This window comes from Apis mellifera, linkage group LG16, assembly GCF_003254395.2.
Source record: "Apis mellifera strain DH4 linkage group LG16, Amel_HAv3.1, whole genome shotgun sequence".
Classification (NCBI taxonomy): Eukaryota; Metazoa; Arthropoda; class Insecta; order Hymenoptera; family Apidae; genus Apis; species Apis mellifera.
The window spans coordinates 1,945,569-1,960,941 of NC_037653.1; the positions used below are offsets into that span (position 1 = coordinate 1,945,569).

At 29.9% G+C, this 15,373-nt stretch overlaps 1 protein-coding gene, 1 long non-coding RNA gene and 1 other non-coding gene across 3 annotated transcripts in view; 2 read left to right on the top strand and 1 right to left on the bottom strand.

Moving 5' to 3' along the window:
* LOC413385 overlaps positions 1-9,790 on the top strand; it is a 56,183-nt gene extending 46,393 nt beyond the window's left edge. The window contains exons 4-6 of the mRNA XM_396830.7: positions 5,020-5,566; positions 7,164-7,694; positions 8,835-9,790. Of these exons, the coding sequence (XP_396830.4) occupies positions 5,020-5,566; positions 7,164-7,694; positions 8,835-9,347 (1,591 nt within the window). The 3' untranslated portion in view covers positions 9,348-9,790. The remainder of the gene's footprint in view (positions 1-5,019; positions 5,567-7,163; positions 7,695-8,834) is intronic.
* On the top strand, positions 1,109-1,190 carry Mir3795 (microRNA 3795). Its single transcript, NR_039500.1, has one exon. It is a non-coding gene; the product is annotated as a microRNA 3795 (primary transcript).
* A 214-nt stretch (positions 9,791-10,004) lies between the features above and the next one.
* LOC107965678 lies at positions 10,005-14,102 on the bottom strand. The gene is made up of 2 exons (XR_003306328.1): positions 13,168-14,102; positions 10,005-10,384 (listed from the first exon to the last, which is right to left on the bottom strand). It is a non-coding gene; the product is annotated as an uncharacterized LOC107965678 (long non-coding RNA).
* Between the last annotated feature and the right edge of the window lie 1,271 nt (positions 14,103-15,373).

Below are 15,373 nucleotides of genomic sequence, written 5' to 3' on the forward strand. Positions count from 1 at the left end.
GATCACGAAGAATGATTGTTATAGTAGCTCGTGATTACAGAGATTAATACAATATTTCTCATTTCTTTCTTTCCTTTTTATTATTGTTACGAGTTCAACAGTAAACCATAGTCATTTGCTGATAAGTGTATTTTGCAAATAAAGGTGTAGCAACCTTTGATTAATTCAAGGTCAAAAAAAAAAAAATAATACTCTGCATTCTTTCCATTCTCATCACGATATTAGCAACCTTCCATCAATTCGAGATCGATGAAAATTTATAATTTATTATATCAATTTGATAAAAATATTTAAATACATGTATAATATTATTATTATAATATATAATTTATCACAGTAAATTTGTATCATAATAAAGAAATCTGAAGAAAGAAAATTATTATGTTTATAATGTTACAAGATTTGTACATATCGATATCGAGAAATATCGCGAAAGAACGATAATATTTATCGTTCGCAGTTATAAGAATTTCGCCTATCTTATCGGAACGTTTAGAACGTATCAACGTTTATCTCTAGTAGTTTCGCCGAAGAACGGCGGGTACCAGTGTTTTTCTCGAGCATAATCGATAACAGTGCGAGGAGTCGAGCCAATGAAAAATCACACTGGTCTCTCGGGCTCCCGACGCTATCGACTCGCAACGCGATTTGCGGCCGTGCGTGCGAATCGAATCGTGTCGATAGTCGCGATACTCCTATCGAGGATATCGCGATAAAAATAAATTGACTGGTAATTCATCGGCCGCTGATTCGATTGTTTGGTTTGTAGCGATAAACACTATGATATACACTATGATCGAGAGTTTAGAATCGTTGATGCATTACGAAATTCAAATATAATATTTGGAAAATAGTTGGGTTAATTTAATTTCCAGGGTGGATAGGTTAGATGGTTGAAAAATAATATAATCCTTTCGGAATTTGTCCCGAATTGGAAGGATTGAAATATATAGTTTTTAATCAGGAAGAAAAAGATTGAGAAATTGATCGAGAAATTTTTGGTTAATAAGGTAGGTCGCGATAATATCGAGCGAACTTTTCTTGTTTGCAATGATACGTAAACGGCGCGAAATTCAAAGTTGGGAAAAAGAATAATGAAATTATTGTTAATTGCGTCGACACGTTGGACGTGTTTAATTAATTCATTCGTGTAGTGAAATTTAATGGACGGTTACACGTGTCTGTCGCACCTCGTTCACTGTCGTTGCCGACAGAATGCGGACTTGCATGAAACGAGTCGAATTTTTTTCCGTCAAGAACAAGTTCTTATGCATGAAACGCAACGTTCCGTTCAATTTCTACTTTGTAATTTATTTTCATCGCGATTTAATCGAGCCTGATTAGAAATCCAATGCTATCTTCTATCGAGATATATCTCGTACGTATTTTCGATAAGAATCGTAAATTTCTCGTTGTTGTTTCGCGCGTGTAAATTACAGGGATCGATCGATAAGAATTCTAAAGTTTTAAACAAAAAGTTTCCTAATGCTCGAAAATTCAGAACGCAAAGTATTTCGAATTTTTTAAAATTATCATAGAAAAAAACGAAAACTTGATGGATGAATCGAGTTCCCTTAATTGACGTTTTATTTATTTACACGCATTAATAATTTCAACGTAATGAATCGATCCGACCGACCCATCTGACTTAAACTCGCAACCACCTCTCGGCAGAGTTATCTAATCTCTGGCAAGAATCGGTCGAGTCGAACGCGATAAGCTTGCTTTCCTTTCCAGCGTGGATTCTATCCCGCGCTTCCCTTCGAAATCTGATCCGGAAAGCGATTATTCACGATGACACATTTATGCTTACCATCGCTTATCAAAAGTGTATATACAACTCTTTAATTATCACAATTAACGTTATGAGATCACTCGTTAATAAAATTCTGATAAAACTCTGATTTATCATTCGTCGAAGAATATATTTTAGATAGAAACTTTATCTCTTATATCTCTCCAATAATTTCTATGGAATGTTTATCTGTTCGATAAAAACATGGATAAGTCGAGTAAATTTGCTTTTAGTATCGTCAGAAATTATATATATTATATATCGAATATATCTTCGATAATTAATTAATAAACAATAATTTACGATTAATTTATATCGAAAAATAAAAAGAGTCATGCACGAATGCAACGAATGCGATCATTCGTATTTCGCGCCGGTTAAATTTTAGATCGGGCGATAACACGTTGAAAAAGGAGAAGAAAAGAAGAAGGAAGAGAGAAAATTGCCAGTTGAATATTCATTCATTCAATCGACAAGAAAATCCTCCTCTCATTGATCGAACGAATATACGGCCCCCGATTGAGGCTAATTGGAGGCATGTCACGAAAAATCTTTCGAGTTTTCCGGTTCCGTGGTCCGAATCGTGGCCAGGCCTCTTAACCAAAGCGAGGCTTTGCAAGCTTTGCTCGAGTGTTAATAGAGTGCGCCGTGGCGAATCGATACGCCCTCTCTCTCTCTCTCTCTCTCTCTCTCCATAATTGTCTTACGTGCTCTCTCGCGCACGTGAAACGGCCACTTTGTGCGACGGTATTACGGATGAAAATATAATTTATTGTTATTAAAAATGAGATTTGTATTTGAAGATGTTCAAACGTGATAACGTGATCGGCTCGACACTTTGGAAATGTTATGTTACGTCGTTGTTATTGTTCATGGTGAAAAATATTTTCTACAGATTATTAACCTATTATTAACCTATTATTAACCTATTATATATCGATGTTGTTGCATATTTGCGAATTTGTTTTGGACGATTGTATCGATATGATCGTTTTTGAAGGAGGAAGGGGAGGTTATTATTGATTTCGCTCCTCTTCAGTTCCATTTTACAAATTGTATTGGCAGACGAGTCAAACAAACTGGCGTCGAGGTATGGCGTTAGATAGGCCATGTTAATGAGTTTAACAAAGGATGTAAGTATTCCAGTTTGTTAAACGAACTTGTTTAAGAAAGAAGCTGGTCTACAGGAATTCATATATTTTTCATGTATGAATTATTATATTTTTTATTTTATTTTGTTCGTATAAACTGTTTATCATTGATTGAAAATTGAAAAAGTTTTTGCATACAGAGAGTGTTGATATATTCGTTATCTCTGAAGGGCCAGTTTCAAAGATGGAAACAAATAAAGAAAATATATACGATAATAAATGTTTATTATTATAAATGAAGCAAACACAGAAATATAGAGTAATAAATTGTTTCAAAAAATGAATTTTAAATCACATTTCATATATTTAACTGTGTATCGTTTAAATCTAAAACAATATTTTGAGTTGTGATAAAAGTTAACAATACTTATTCGCCTTCCTTTCATCGTTCATGCACATCTGGATCGTAGACCTTCGTCCTGAGTTATCCTCGACACGAAGGTCGCCTATCTTTATAGGGAAAGATGAGTAACGAGCGAAACGACTTCGCGCTTCGTGCACGGATTGATAAAGAGAATCACGATGTGGTTGGCAATTAAACCTTGTTGGAAAAATATTCACCTCGCCTTCTCCATCTTTGGTTCTTTGGCCTTTCTGTTTAAAATTAAAAAAAAGAGAGAGAAATATGGTAAATATCGTTCAAGATAGCTGAAACATACTCTTATTTATTTATTTGTCAATCTCAGGTTTGCAATTTCTTGGTACTCTTATTTATATTACTTGTTTATCTTATTATTGTGTTTATTCTATCAAAATCTATAATATTTACAATGTAAACTTAATCATAGAGATCTAAGAAATTAAAATTGTAGTTATAGTTGTAAATGATTACCAAAGAAAGCAGAAGTATTTTAAATAATGATCAATGATAATAATAATAGAAAAAGAAATGAATATAAACTAATATGCACTTTATTAAGAAATAAAAAAAATTAATTCATCATGAAAATAATTGAACATATGCAATTCTTCAAATCTGTATTTCTATATCAATAAAAACTAGTCAATTAATTTTGTAAAGAATTTTTGTACATTGTGCATTTTAAGATATATATATATCAGTATAAAAAAGAATAATTCCAAAATTACAATAAAATATTTAGCTAGAATATGTAGAAAGATTCGAGTTGCGGTTGGAATGGAAGAAAATAATTTCTTGAAATGTAGAGGATTTCTTTCAAGGGAGTCGAGCTCTTTCCTCGATTACGTGCTATTTCGGTAATGAGAACTCGAGGATAGAGAAGAAAATGGGATAGAGAAAAAGAGTCTCGCAACTAACCAATCTCATGTAGGATGATTACAATAATAGCAACAATGTTGCTAATTATGTGCTGAGAAAAATTTTCGCAGTGCTTGCTTTTTTCTAAGACTCATTTTCGTCGTGTCGAGTTGGTTGCTGGCTTTTGTGGTATAGGATTAACTTATTCTAATGATTGGAAGCTTATTAGTAAGAATGGATTCATATCCATATTTATATAGAGTAAAAGAATAGATATAGTATTTAACCTAATTTTTAGAAAAGTGATTTGTTTGAAAATAAATTAATCTTGAGTTATTAATATTAAATAAAAATAAATGTAAAAAAATAATTAAAGAAAGAATTACTCAAAACATTATTAATCTCTGAATATATCAATAAAAACAGTTTAAAGATTTTAAAAACTTAAAAAATGGCAATAAAATACTTTAAAATATATTCAATGTACGTAATGTAAGATAGAATAGTAATAATTAAAATTAAGTCAATTAATAGTTGAATGAGTGATTTTTTTGAAGAAAGAATAAATTAAATCTGATTCTAAATCTTTACAAAGCTCTTAAGATTTTTCAAAAGTTAAAAAACATATATGTATATATTTGGTTTCTAAAAAATTAAATATTGACTATACTATACTTTTGTTTAAAAATTTAAAAAAATAAATAAATTAGTTTAGTTTTTGAATAATTCCTATATTAAAAAACAAAAAGAAAATTTAGGTAACATATTTTAATTAAGAATTATAAATTTAATGACTACAACAATTGATGCTAGTTAAATAACAAATAATAATAAATTCATTTCATCTGTTTCAGGTTTATGGGGGTTTGCGTCCACGAGGGACAACTGCATGCCCTGACAGAATATATAAACGGTGGTAGCTTGGAGCAATTGATCATGTCTAGGCACACGTCTTTACCCCATCTAATCAGAATGAATCTAGCAAAAGACGTAGCGCGTGGCATGACATATCTTCACAGCCGTGGACTCTTCCATCGAGATCTCACGTCTAAGAACGTTTTGATCAAGAAGGACGAGAACACTTTTGAAATGACCGCCGTGGTTGGAGATTTTGGATTGGCTGCAAAAATTCCGGATCCAAGCTCTGGATACAGATTGAGCACAGTAGGCAGTCCGTATTGGATGTCGCCCGAGTGTTTGAAGGGTCAATGGTACGATCATAGATCAGACGTTTTCTCGTTCGGTATAGTAGTTTGTGAGCTTATCGGCCGTGTGCCTGCCGATCCGGATGTTCTACCACGGTCGGATAATTTTGGCCTCGATTACCTAGCCGTGGCAGAGATCTGTGCAGCAGCTGATCCGCCGCCAGCCTTCCTGCAGCTCGCCTTCAATTGTTGCACTGTGAGTAAAACGGAATGTTTATTCAATCTTTGTTCAAATTTATATATATATATAATATTGAGAACTTTATTTAAATAATTAATTTAATAATAATAATTACATCGTTTATATAATACATTTAAATAATTTTCAAAATAATATTTAAAACATTTATACAATGTATGTATTTATTTATATAAGATATTACTTTATATTCATGGAATATCATTGGAAAATTAATTTTAATTATATATATATATGAAATACATTGGAAGTTATGCAAGTTCAAGTAAAATAAAAAGTTGTATATGATGGATTAAATTATTATACAAAAAATATATTTATTAAGTTATAAACAATTGAAGTTTTCGAGTTATTATATTTTTCATCATCGATTGAGTAAATCATCAATTTCGATATTTTAGATATTCGATATTTTATAATTAAAATCAAAATTGTGAAATATTTTCTGATATCATCTATCGATACAAAATTATATTATAACGTTACCATTATCGATTATCGATGCTACGTGGCGCTGCAATCACTTTCGATCTGAAATATCGATTATTATAACCTTTGTCTTCTTGTTCAATTTTTTTCTAAAAATTTTATTCAATTAATTTTTTATTACAACAAATTTTTATTTTTGTTGAATAAATATGTAATTTAAAAAAAATATTGATGTAATAATAATATATATTATAATATTTAGAAATTCAAAAATATTGTGAAAATTGCAATATGCATTATAATATAATGATTGTTGCGATAAATGTTTATATTTTATTATTTCACACATATCGCACATTTTATTTAATTAATTAATTTAACAAATGTAATGAACAAATTACTAAGGACACCCACGCGATCTGCAGATAAAATCACATAATACTAGTTTGACACAAAATGTGTTATATTACAATTAAATGAATTAAATATTTGTTCTGAAATTTAAATAATTCATAATTTAACAAATAAGTCAATATTTTTCCATATAAATTTTTATATTCTTTTTTTATTTCTATAATTATCTATATACATAAAAGAATTCCATGAATATATTAATATTTTATAATAAGAATTCATCATATGATATTTCATTCAATTAATAAAAGTTCATATTCATAATGAAATTTCGTAAGACATTTTTTCTAAAATACATAATAACTATATTAATACAGAAATAATTTTAAAAAATAATTAGCTAATACTTAACTAATTAATTTTTTACTAAATATATTTATTGTAATAAAATATTAATAAAATATAATTAAATATTATAATAAAATATAATTAAATTTTATTACATTATAACGATATTTAAATAATTATAATAATAATAGTTAATTCAGATAATAGGAACTTAATTGGATATTAAATAAAATTCATTTTTATAAATTTAATTCCACTTTTTAATTCTTAAATATTCGGATAATCGAAATTTCTTGAACGATGATATTCCATTCGTTTCTTGTATGTAATTGAAATAATGTTAGTTCGTATATTCAACAATATTATTTTATTTTAACAATATTATTTTATAATGTCAACTTCTTACTTCGAGATATATATAGTGTATTCTTGGCCACAAAACATTGCCTTACATTGGTTTCAGTATGAACCGAAATCAAGACCGACTTTCCCAGAAATTACCTCCAGCCTAGAGACCATGATCACCAATTATGAGGAATCTAAAAACAACATAGGCAAGCGTCAATCCGTGGATCCTAGTCTCATGTCGAGCATGGACGAGATTACGAGAGAAGGACGTTCCACTAAACGTAAAACTGCTCGTCTTCGGAGCCAATCAGCTGATGCAAGAGGTTGCGACAATGCGACACCTTCCGACAAAGCGAGATGTCATTCTGCAAGGAGGGTAGCTGAGTTGGCAAGCAGAAGGGATCCACATTACAGACCTATGACGGCGAATCCGTTCCATGCGTTGGGAGGTGTGAAGAAAATCCTCGGTGACTTGTTCTCTAGTTGTCTGGAACTTCCATCTCTGGAAGATGTCAGGCCAAGCGTCACCGATGCTATCGCCAAATTCAAGCCTGCGCAGAACGACAGTATCGCGAAGATCTTGGACAGAAAGAAACCTAATTCGGAACCTAGCAGTCCTACTGCAAGGAAAAAATGGGAAAGAAAGGTATCGATATATTCCATTTAATTCTGTTCCTTATTTCAGGATTCTTTTCTTTTTTTTTTCTTTTACGTTTAATTGTGATTTAAATATTAAAAGCCAGTGTATATAATGTATTCTATAGTAAGTCATAATTTGTCTTAAAGAAAAATGGATTTGTGTGAAGAGTTGGAGCGATAGCAAAATTCAATGATGGAAGAAGCAATTTTTAAAATCTGCAAAAGGACATAAGTCAAACAATAACTGCAATCAATTATTCTGAAAAAATGGTATTTGGCCAATTTATTTATGATCTAAGATATTAAGACAGTAAAGAGGTTAGAATTTAAGATTTAGGATCTTCCAAACTTACTTTTTGATCATAATTAATCTTAAAAACAAATTCTAAATTTGAAGTCTTAAGTTCTAATAACTAATTTGCAATAAATTTTAAAAAGATTTAAAATGTATTATTTAAAATAATAATATTTATGATTTCTAAATTTATAAAAAATTTGATCTTATGATTAATCTAAATCATTCATTATTATTATTATTATCTTTTTTACTTTTAGCTATTATTTAGAATGAATTAAAAAGAAATCTTAAGTTCTAAATCTTAAATCTTAATAGCCAGTTTGCAATAAGATCTGAAAAAGATCTTAAATCCTAAGTTTAAAGTCCTGATATTGTTTTTGATCCTAATTCCAATTCTAAGTCCTAGAACATAAATTGTAAGGAGTTGGTCAACTGCGATCTTTTCAGACTAAAAACTTAAGCCAATAAGAAAGCTACCATATTCTCAGTTTTTGGGTCCACATGATTGCAGTTGTTTGATGAAAAAAAAGGTTAGTTAATCATGAAGACAATTCATCAAATTTCAAACCTTCGTGAGTAACTTTGAAAATATAAGATTAATAAGAAACGGATAATGCATTCTTTTGAAGATTTGAAAAACTTCTTCTCTCATTTTCCTTTCCTTTACAACTTAAGACTTACAACTTAACATTTACAACTTAATGATCTTTATTTTAATTAAAATAATAAAATCAATCTTAATTTACAAATAATTAGACGTGTCTAGTTCTAATTAATTAGTAAATTAAAAATTAGTAAATAAAAAACATTTTAATACGTCTAATTATTAAATCTAAAACAATTTTCCAGGTGGCCACGAAGGTAGGCGCAGCCAGCTTGTTCATGCATCCGCTTTTCCGAGACGGATGGGAGCCAAGAAGGCGCGGCAGCTGCGAATCAGGTTTCTGGAGTTGCGTAGGTGAAGATCTCAGTCCAGAGCCACCAAATCGTCGTCACACCTCCACCCTAAGCAGTTCTGCTGCGAGCAGTCTTTTCTTATTAGACGATCATCGAACCAGTTCCATTTACACCGACTCCTCCGAGGACATAGCCAGCCTAGGTGGTGGTGATTCCTGTTGGGAGGACAGATTAAGCGGTATAGGGTCTTCCAGTAAAACAATCTCCAAGATAGTCGAATATTTTGAGAAAAAACAAGCTGGTAGCTTGCGTTTAACCGATTACGATCCCGGCTCCAGCCGATTAACCTTGCTTAAGGCCAGCCTGGAGGGTCCTGTACCACTGTGCAACATCTCGGCTGCCCAGAGATTGGTCGTTTGCGAGGGTGCTGTGCGCAGCAAACTATCCTTGTTTGACAAAAAGTGATACGCGTCACTTGCACGCCGTAGAATTCGTTCCTTAGGGTTTCTTGGTTCTCTCTGCCGATATCTGTGGGCCGTGTGAGAAACACACAGGTGTCTTAATAAAGAAAAGAAGCGCTTCGACGATTGTGAAATTGTTGAAGAGTGGCGGCTCTTATATCGATGCGACGAAAATATTGCGGAGAAAAGTAACGATCAGAGGAGGGAGAAAGTAAGGTCGAACCAACGATCTGGTCGCATGCGAAAGAAAAATTAGGGGGATCGAGCGAAATCGATTATATTTTCATTGGACTTTGAAAATGGTTTAAAGGGGTTTGAACAGGGTCAGTATTAACTAACTTTAAATTCGAGTTATCCAATGGTTTTTCAAATCCAATGGGAATACAGTCCATTTGTTGAAGTTCAGCGGACGCTTCTCTAAAAAAAAAAAAAAAAAAAAAAAAAAAATAAATCTAGTAACCCGACTGTGATCTTTTTTGATAATCTACATACATTATTGATGTCCTTACACGACTATTGTTTGAAGCTGTCGGCGCTAGTTCCTTTCTATTCTTCGCGTGCGACCATCGTTCGAGCTCGTTTTTTTCTCGCTAGTGCACTTTTAACAAAAAAATATCTTTGTACTCGATCCGATGGCCGATCAATTTTAAAAAAATGATTCCTTCACTTTTAGATGTGTCAATAGTTGTTTGCACGAAAATGGAACGTTTCTTGCGTTTTGTAATTCGAAATACTTGAGAATTTTAAAAACTATCATATTTTTCCCTATATATATAGGACATTTAAACTATTTAGAAAAGAGAAAGAAGAGAAAGAATTTAGATAGAGAAAGAAAGCAATACACGTTTCATTTTTTGAGACTGCGGCATTAGATTGCCAGTAAAGAAAAGAAAAAAAAAAGAAAAAAATCGCTGCTCATGTTCTTACCTTTTTGCAGTGCCTCGCAGTTCCTAGTTAGCCACCTCCGTCCTTATCCACGTCAACCGACTTTTTACTAAATGGCGATCGTAGAAAATTGAAATATGAATTTTTCCATTGTGTCTATGCTCGAAAAAAAAAAAAAATTTTTTTTTTTTTTCTGATTCTGACATTGTAAAGAAACTTTACATTGTAATCGACTCCCTAACAGTCTCCTCTCACTTGGTTTATATACCGCGTTACTTTTCGAAGACGCCGATATTCGAAGTTGACATTGTTCAGCCGCGTTGCTCTTGCATTAAGAACAAGAATGTTGAGGTAAACATGGGAAAACTATATGGCGATATGCAATATAAAAGGCGGTACATTTTAAAAAATTTTTTTTTTTAAAAAGTAGAAAGGAAAAAGAAACGTTTAATTTAAAAAAAATTTTTAAATTAGAGACGAAACTTAATTTTTTAATTCGTGAAGATTGAATTTGAATCTTCTGAAAAATATCAAAATATATTCTTTTTTTTTTTAAATTAAAATTTTAATTTCTAAATCTTGATTTCAGAAATTTTTTGAACTTGTAAAAAATCATTTTTATTTTTTATTTTTTATTTTTTTAGTTTCTTTCTTTCTTTTTTTTAATTTGTTATTGTAATAGATTGATGAATATCGATTAAAAACAAATATGAAGTTTAAATTTTTTGACTCTAAAATTTCAAAAAAAATTTTGAAATTTCGTGTATCTATTCTTACATAACATTGTTATATATAGTGGCTGTAAAAAGTACGTACATTTATTTTCCAATTAAATCTTTTTATCAGGTTTTTCATATTTCATCTTCATATAATATTAAATTTTTCTAATTATATAAAGATATTATATTAAATGATAAGAAATTTTTGCAATTAAAAATACTTAAATATTTAAATGAAATTTAAATAAAAATAAATATAATATATTTGGAATTAACTAATAAAAATTTTATAGTAAATATAATATAAAATGTGCAAATACTTTTTACAGCCATTTTATAAAAATGAAATGATTGATGATTTATGTAATTTATGTTTTATGTTTTTTTTTGTATTATTCTTGTGCCGTCTTTTCTTTGTACAATATCGCGTTGAATTAGTGAGTTAGAAAGAATTCATCAGGGCCTATACCGTGCTTATACAAGTTTTTAATTAATTACACTTTCGATCGAGCGAAAGATTCTTCCCCAACGCGCAGCTAATAAGTTGCGTATCATAGATTTATTAAGGATACGAAACAAGACACATAGTATATTTTGTTGAAAAAGATACACCGTGTCCTGAATATTTTTGTTGATAAAGGAAAAAAGAAAAGAAAGAATTGGAACGGTGGTCTACACGCATGCGCACGCGATGCGCGCATACACTACACTACACACATACATACACACATATACGGAGAGAGAGAGTGTGTGTGCAAAAGAAGAGAGCGAGCGCGATAGAGAGAGAAAAAAAAAGAGCAAATGAAACTGATCTAGTCAGTGTATTATCGTGGCGGCCTTATCTTTTGTATGTCGTAGCGTTAATAACTTAAGTGTTCCAAAAAAAAAAAAGTGGATAAAGCGTTGAATAATAGAACAAAAGTGAATACTTCACAACTTCTGTTTGAAAAATTTATATACAGTCAGCCACAAAAATCTAATTTCAGACAACGATAACAAATTTCATCTTAAATGAAATTTAGTTGATAAGTTGTGTTATTAAAAGTAATAATAATTTTATTTTATTGAAACTTTGTGATTTACATACAAAACATTGAAAAAGATCAATTCTTAATTTTCTAGTATTTTTTGATTTAAATTTAATTATTATTGAGAGAAAACAAAATTGAATATATGAAATATTCATTCTTTGTCACAAAGGAAAGTAAAATTGTATTTAAAGAATGAAAAAATGATGGAAAATTATTAAAATTAAGTTATAAATTTAATGATGAATCTTTTTCTGTATATAAAGTTTTTTGTGACTGACTGTAATTACAATCATTGATAAAACGCGAAACGAACGAGCGAACCATTGGAAATATTGTTTCATTGATTATTTGTCGGGGAAGACAATTGAATGAGTGAATAAGAATGGTTGAACATTTAGTTAAAGTAAGAAATCATGCGTGCATATCTCTTGTCCGCCTCCTCGAATTTATAACTCTGTTGATGAAATATTTAGTTGTGTAATTGAAATGTATAGATTCAGAGCTTAGCAAAGCAGAGGAATGAATTCAAGGTGGCATGCAAGGAATATTTTGCCTTTCTTGGTTAAAATTTTCTATTTTGAATTTCTAAAAGTTTCATTTACTTTTGAATATACATTGAAATTCTATGCTGCCTTTCTATCTATATAACAAATTTTCTTCAATATTAAAGTTATATAATATTGGAATCAATAACTATCCAATTCAATTTTAAAGAAACGCATTGAAAGTTAAGGTTAAGAAGTTTTGTAAGGTTAGAAATTCTATATAGTAGGTATCTACTAAAAACAGATCCAGATTTATTTTTCCTAACGGTAACATATCACAAAGGAAATAACAAAAAGTTCAACTTTCTTGCAATATATTGCAATATTGAAATATTAAATAGAATATTTTAATTAAAGAAAGCAATATTCTCTTTTACGCAGATCCTTATAAAATTTTCGATAAGTATCAAATACGTTTTCTATATTTTTTCTTCGTCATAAATTATCTTCGATTCTATTGAAATTTCTATTTTTTTTTTTTTTTTTTTAAGAGAACTGTGTGCGAGTATCGAAGAAGAACGTTGGGATTTATTATTTGGGTAGCCATTTCGCGCGTCAATCGCGAAAAGAATCGTTTCGTCGCCCCAGTTGCGGGACGAGTCGAACCAAATTTCTATTAGGATAATAATAATAGGCAACTATACCTTTTTACTTGTCAGAGTTCGTTCACGGGTTCTATTTGATAAGACTGCGTGTTTGTTAAATATGTATGTAAGTAGTAAGTTCTCGATAAGTTCGCAGTCCCTTCTTCTTTTGCCTAACGGAGTGCACTGTCAAAGCCAAGATGAGTTTTTTTTTTTTTTCGTTTCTCTGTCGACTCGATACGAAAATAACGTAAATACACGTTACATTGCATGATGATGCTCTTCACTTTCATGGGCCGTTCTCTTTAATTAAAATATTTTATCTATCATTATATAATTATTTTTTGTTTTTCAATTATATATAATAATATAACATTTATATTGCGTATAATATAAATGTTATATTATGATATATAAGATACATTGAAATTGATTCAATTTTTAACCTTTATTATGTAATTTTACTTTAGAAATTTGTATCTTCTTGCAATTACGATGAAATTTGATGGTTTCGTTAGAGAAACTGACAATTTTATAGCTCAAATTTTGATAGATAGAATAAGGATAAAAATTTTGACGATATTTTCAAGTTTATATTCATCAATAGTAATCTACATGCTTTCTTTAAATTTATTTTTTCTAATAAAGAAAGTGATACAAATTTCTGATTTTTTATCTTTCAAAATGCTAGATAAAAAATTTTCATTAAGAAGAATAGCGCGTGTATCGATATCGACATGCAAATCCTTTTTCGAAAACGTTTTAAGTCTTCCCACTTCGTCGAAACAAAGTAAATACGTGCTTATTTTTGTATCGAATCGATTTTTATAAGAACGATGCGTTCAATTTCGACGCGTCAATCGGTACCTGAAGAAATGTAGAAGCAAGGACTGCGAATGAGTTATTTTTTAAAATAGTCGCGGACATATCAGGAGTGGGCATATCCTGAAAAATTGGTTGCTCGTGAAAAATGGAGTTTAGAAAAGAAAAAAAAAAGAAAGAAAGAAAGATGTCTGCGTGTGTATGCATACATGAGAGAGAGAGACAGCAGAGAAAGAGAGAGTGAAAGAGAGAGAGAGATAATATAAAAGGTGTGAGAGTAAACGAGTAAGAGTAATATGAATCGGGTTTCGTAAAACCGAGAGGCGCATTTTTCTTCTTAAAGATGATTATTTATTTTAAGTAAAAACAGGTATATTATAGATTCACATAGAAGTCCACTTAAAAATCATCTCTTCCATACTTTTTTTGACTATAGTCCACGTGGACCATACGATCGTGAACGATGTGGTTCATGTAGACGGCTAGCTGTACATATTATTACGAAGAAGAAAATTAATAATAATACTATTTCATCGAAAGTCGTTTCGCAATTTCAAAGAGGGGTATAATTATCGGGTCATTATATACAAAGTGGGGATTTTTCGCTCTTATGATCGTCTGTTCGACGTATATAAATAAAAAAACATTGATGGGGGATAAAAATACAGATGACGATGATAATAAAAATTCTAACAACTAAGAATTAATAATAATAACGAATGTGAAGATAAAAAAAAAAACAGATTTCAGCGAAGCTATATATATATATATATATATTATATATATATATTATATTATATATATTGTAAAAAAATTCCTATATACAAAAATAAAGTTAAGGCTCCAATTTTTACCAAAATACAACAATTTTTAAAGCGTTCTTTGTAAAGCCATTAATTTCACAAAAAAGACCGGTCTATAATGAAATCAAAAAATGATCATAAGATGTAAATTTAGATTCTCATTGACTGGTAGGAATTATACCAATATTTTGTATTTTCTGTATTCATTTTTGATCTTATTTTTCTTTCCTTTTTTATATTTAGGAAACATATACAAAAAGAACTCAAAGATCAATGTATTAAACTATTATTCATATCATTATTATACTTTATATAAGTATAAGTAATATTTTCATTCTTTTAATATTTATTGTAATTATTTTATTCTGGATCTTATTTTGAAGTATATAATAATGATGTAAATAATAGTTTAGTACATTGATCAGATTTTTGAGTTCTTTTTGTATATGTTTAACAAAATATAAAGGAAACTTTATTCAAAACTTTATTCGAGTTTTATTGATATTAAATTTTAATATTAGCATTGCATAAATGTAAAATTTTAGGCAATTATCCAATAATATTATAATTCTGAAAATTTCTTTAAATTTAAAACTTATGATTATCATTTATTATAGACTGGTCTTAACAACTGATCAACA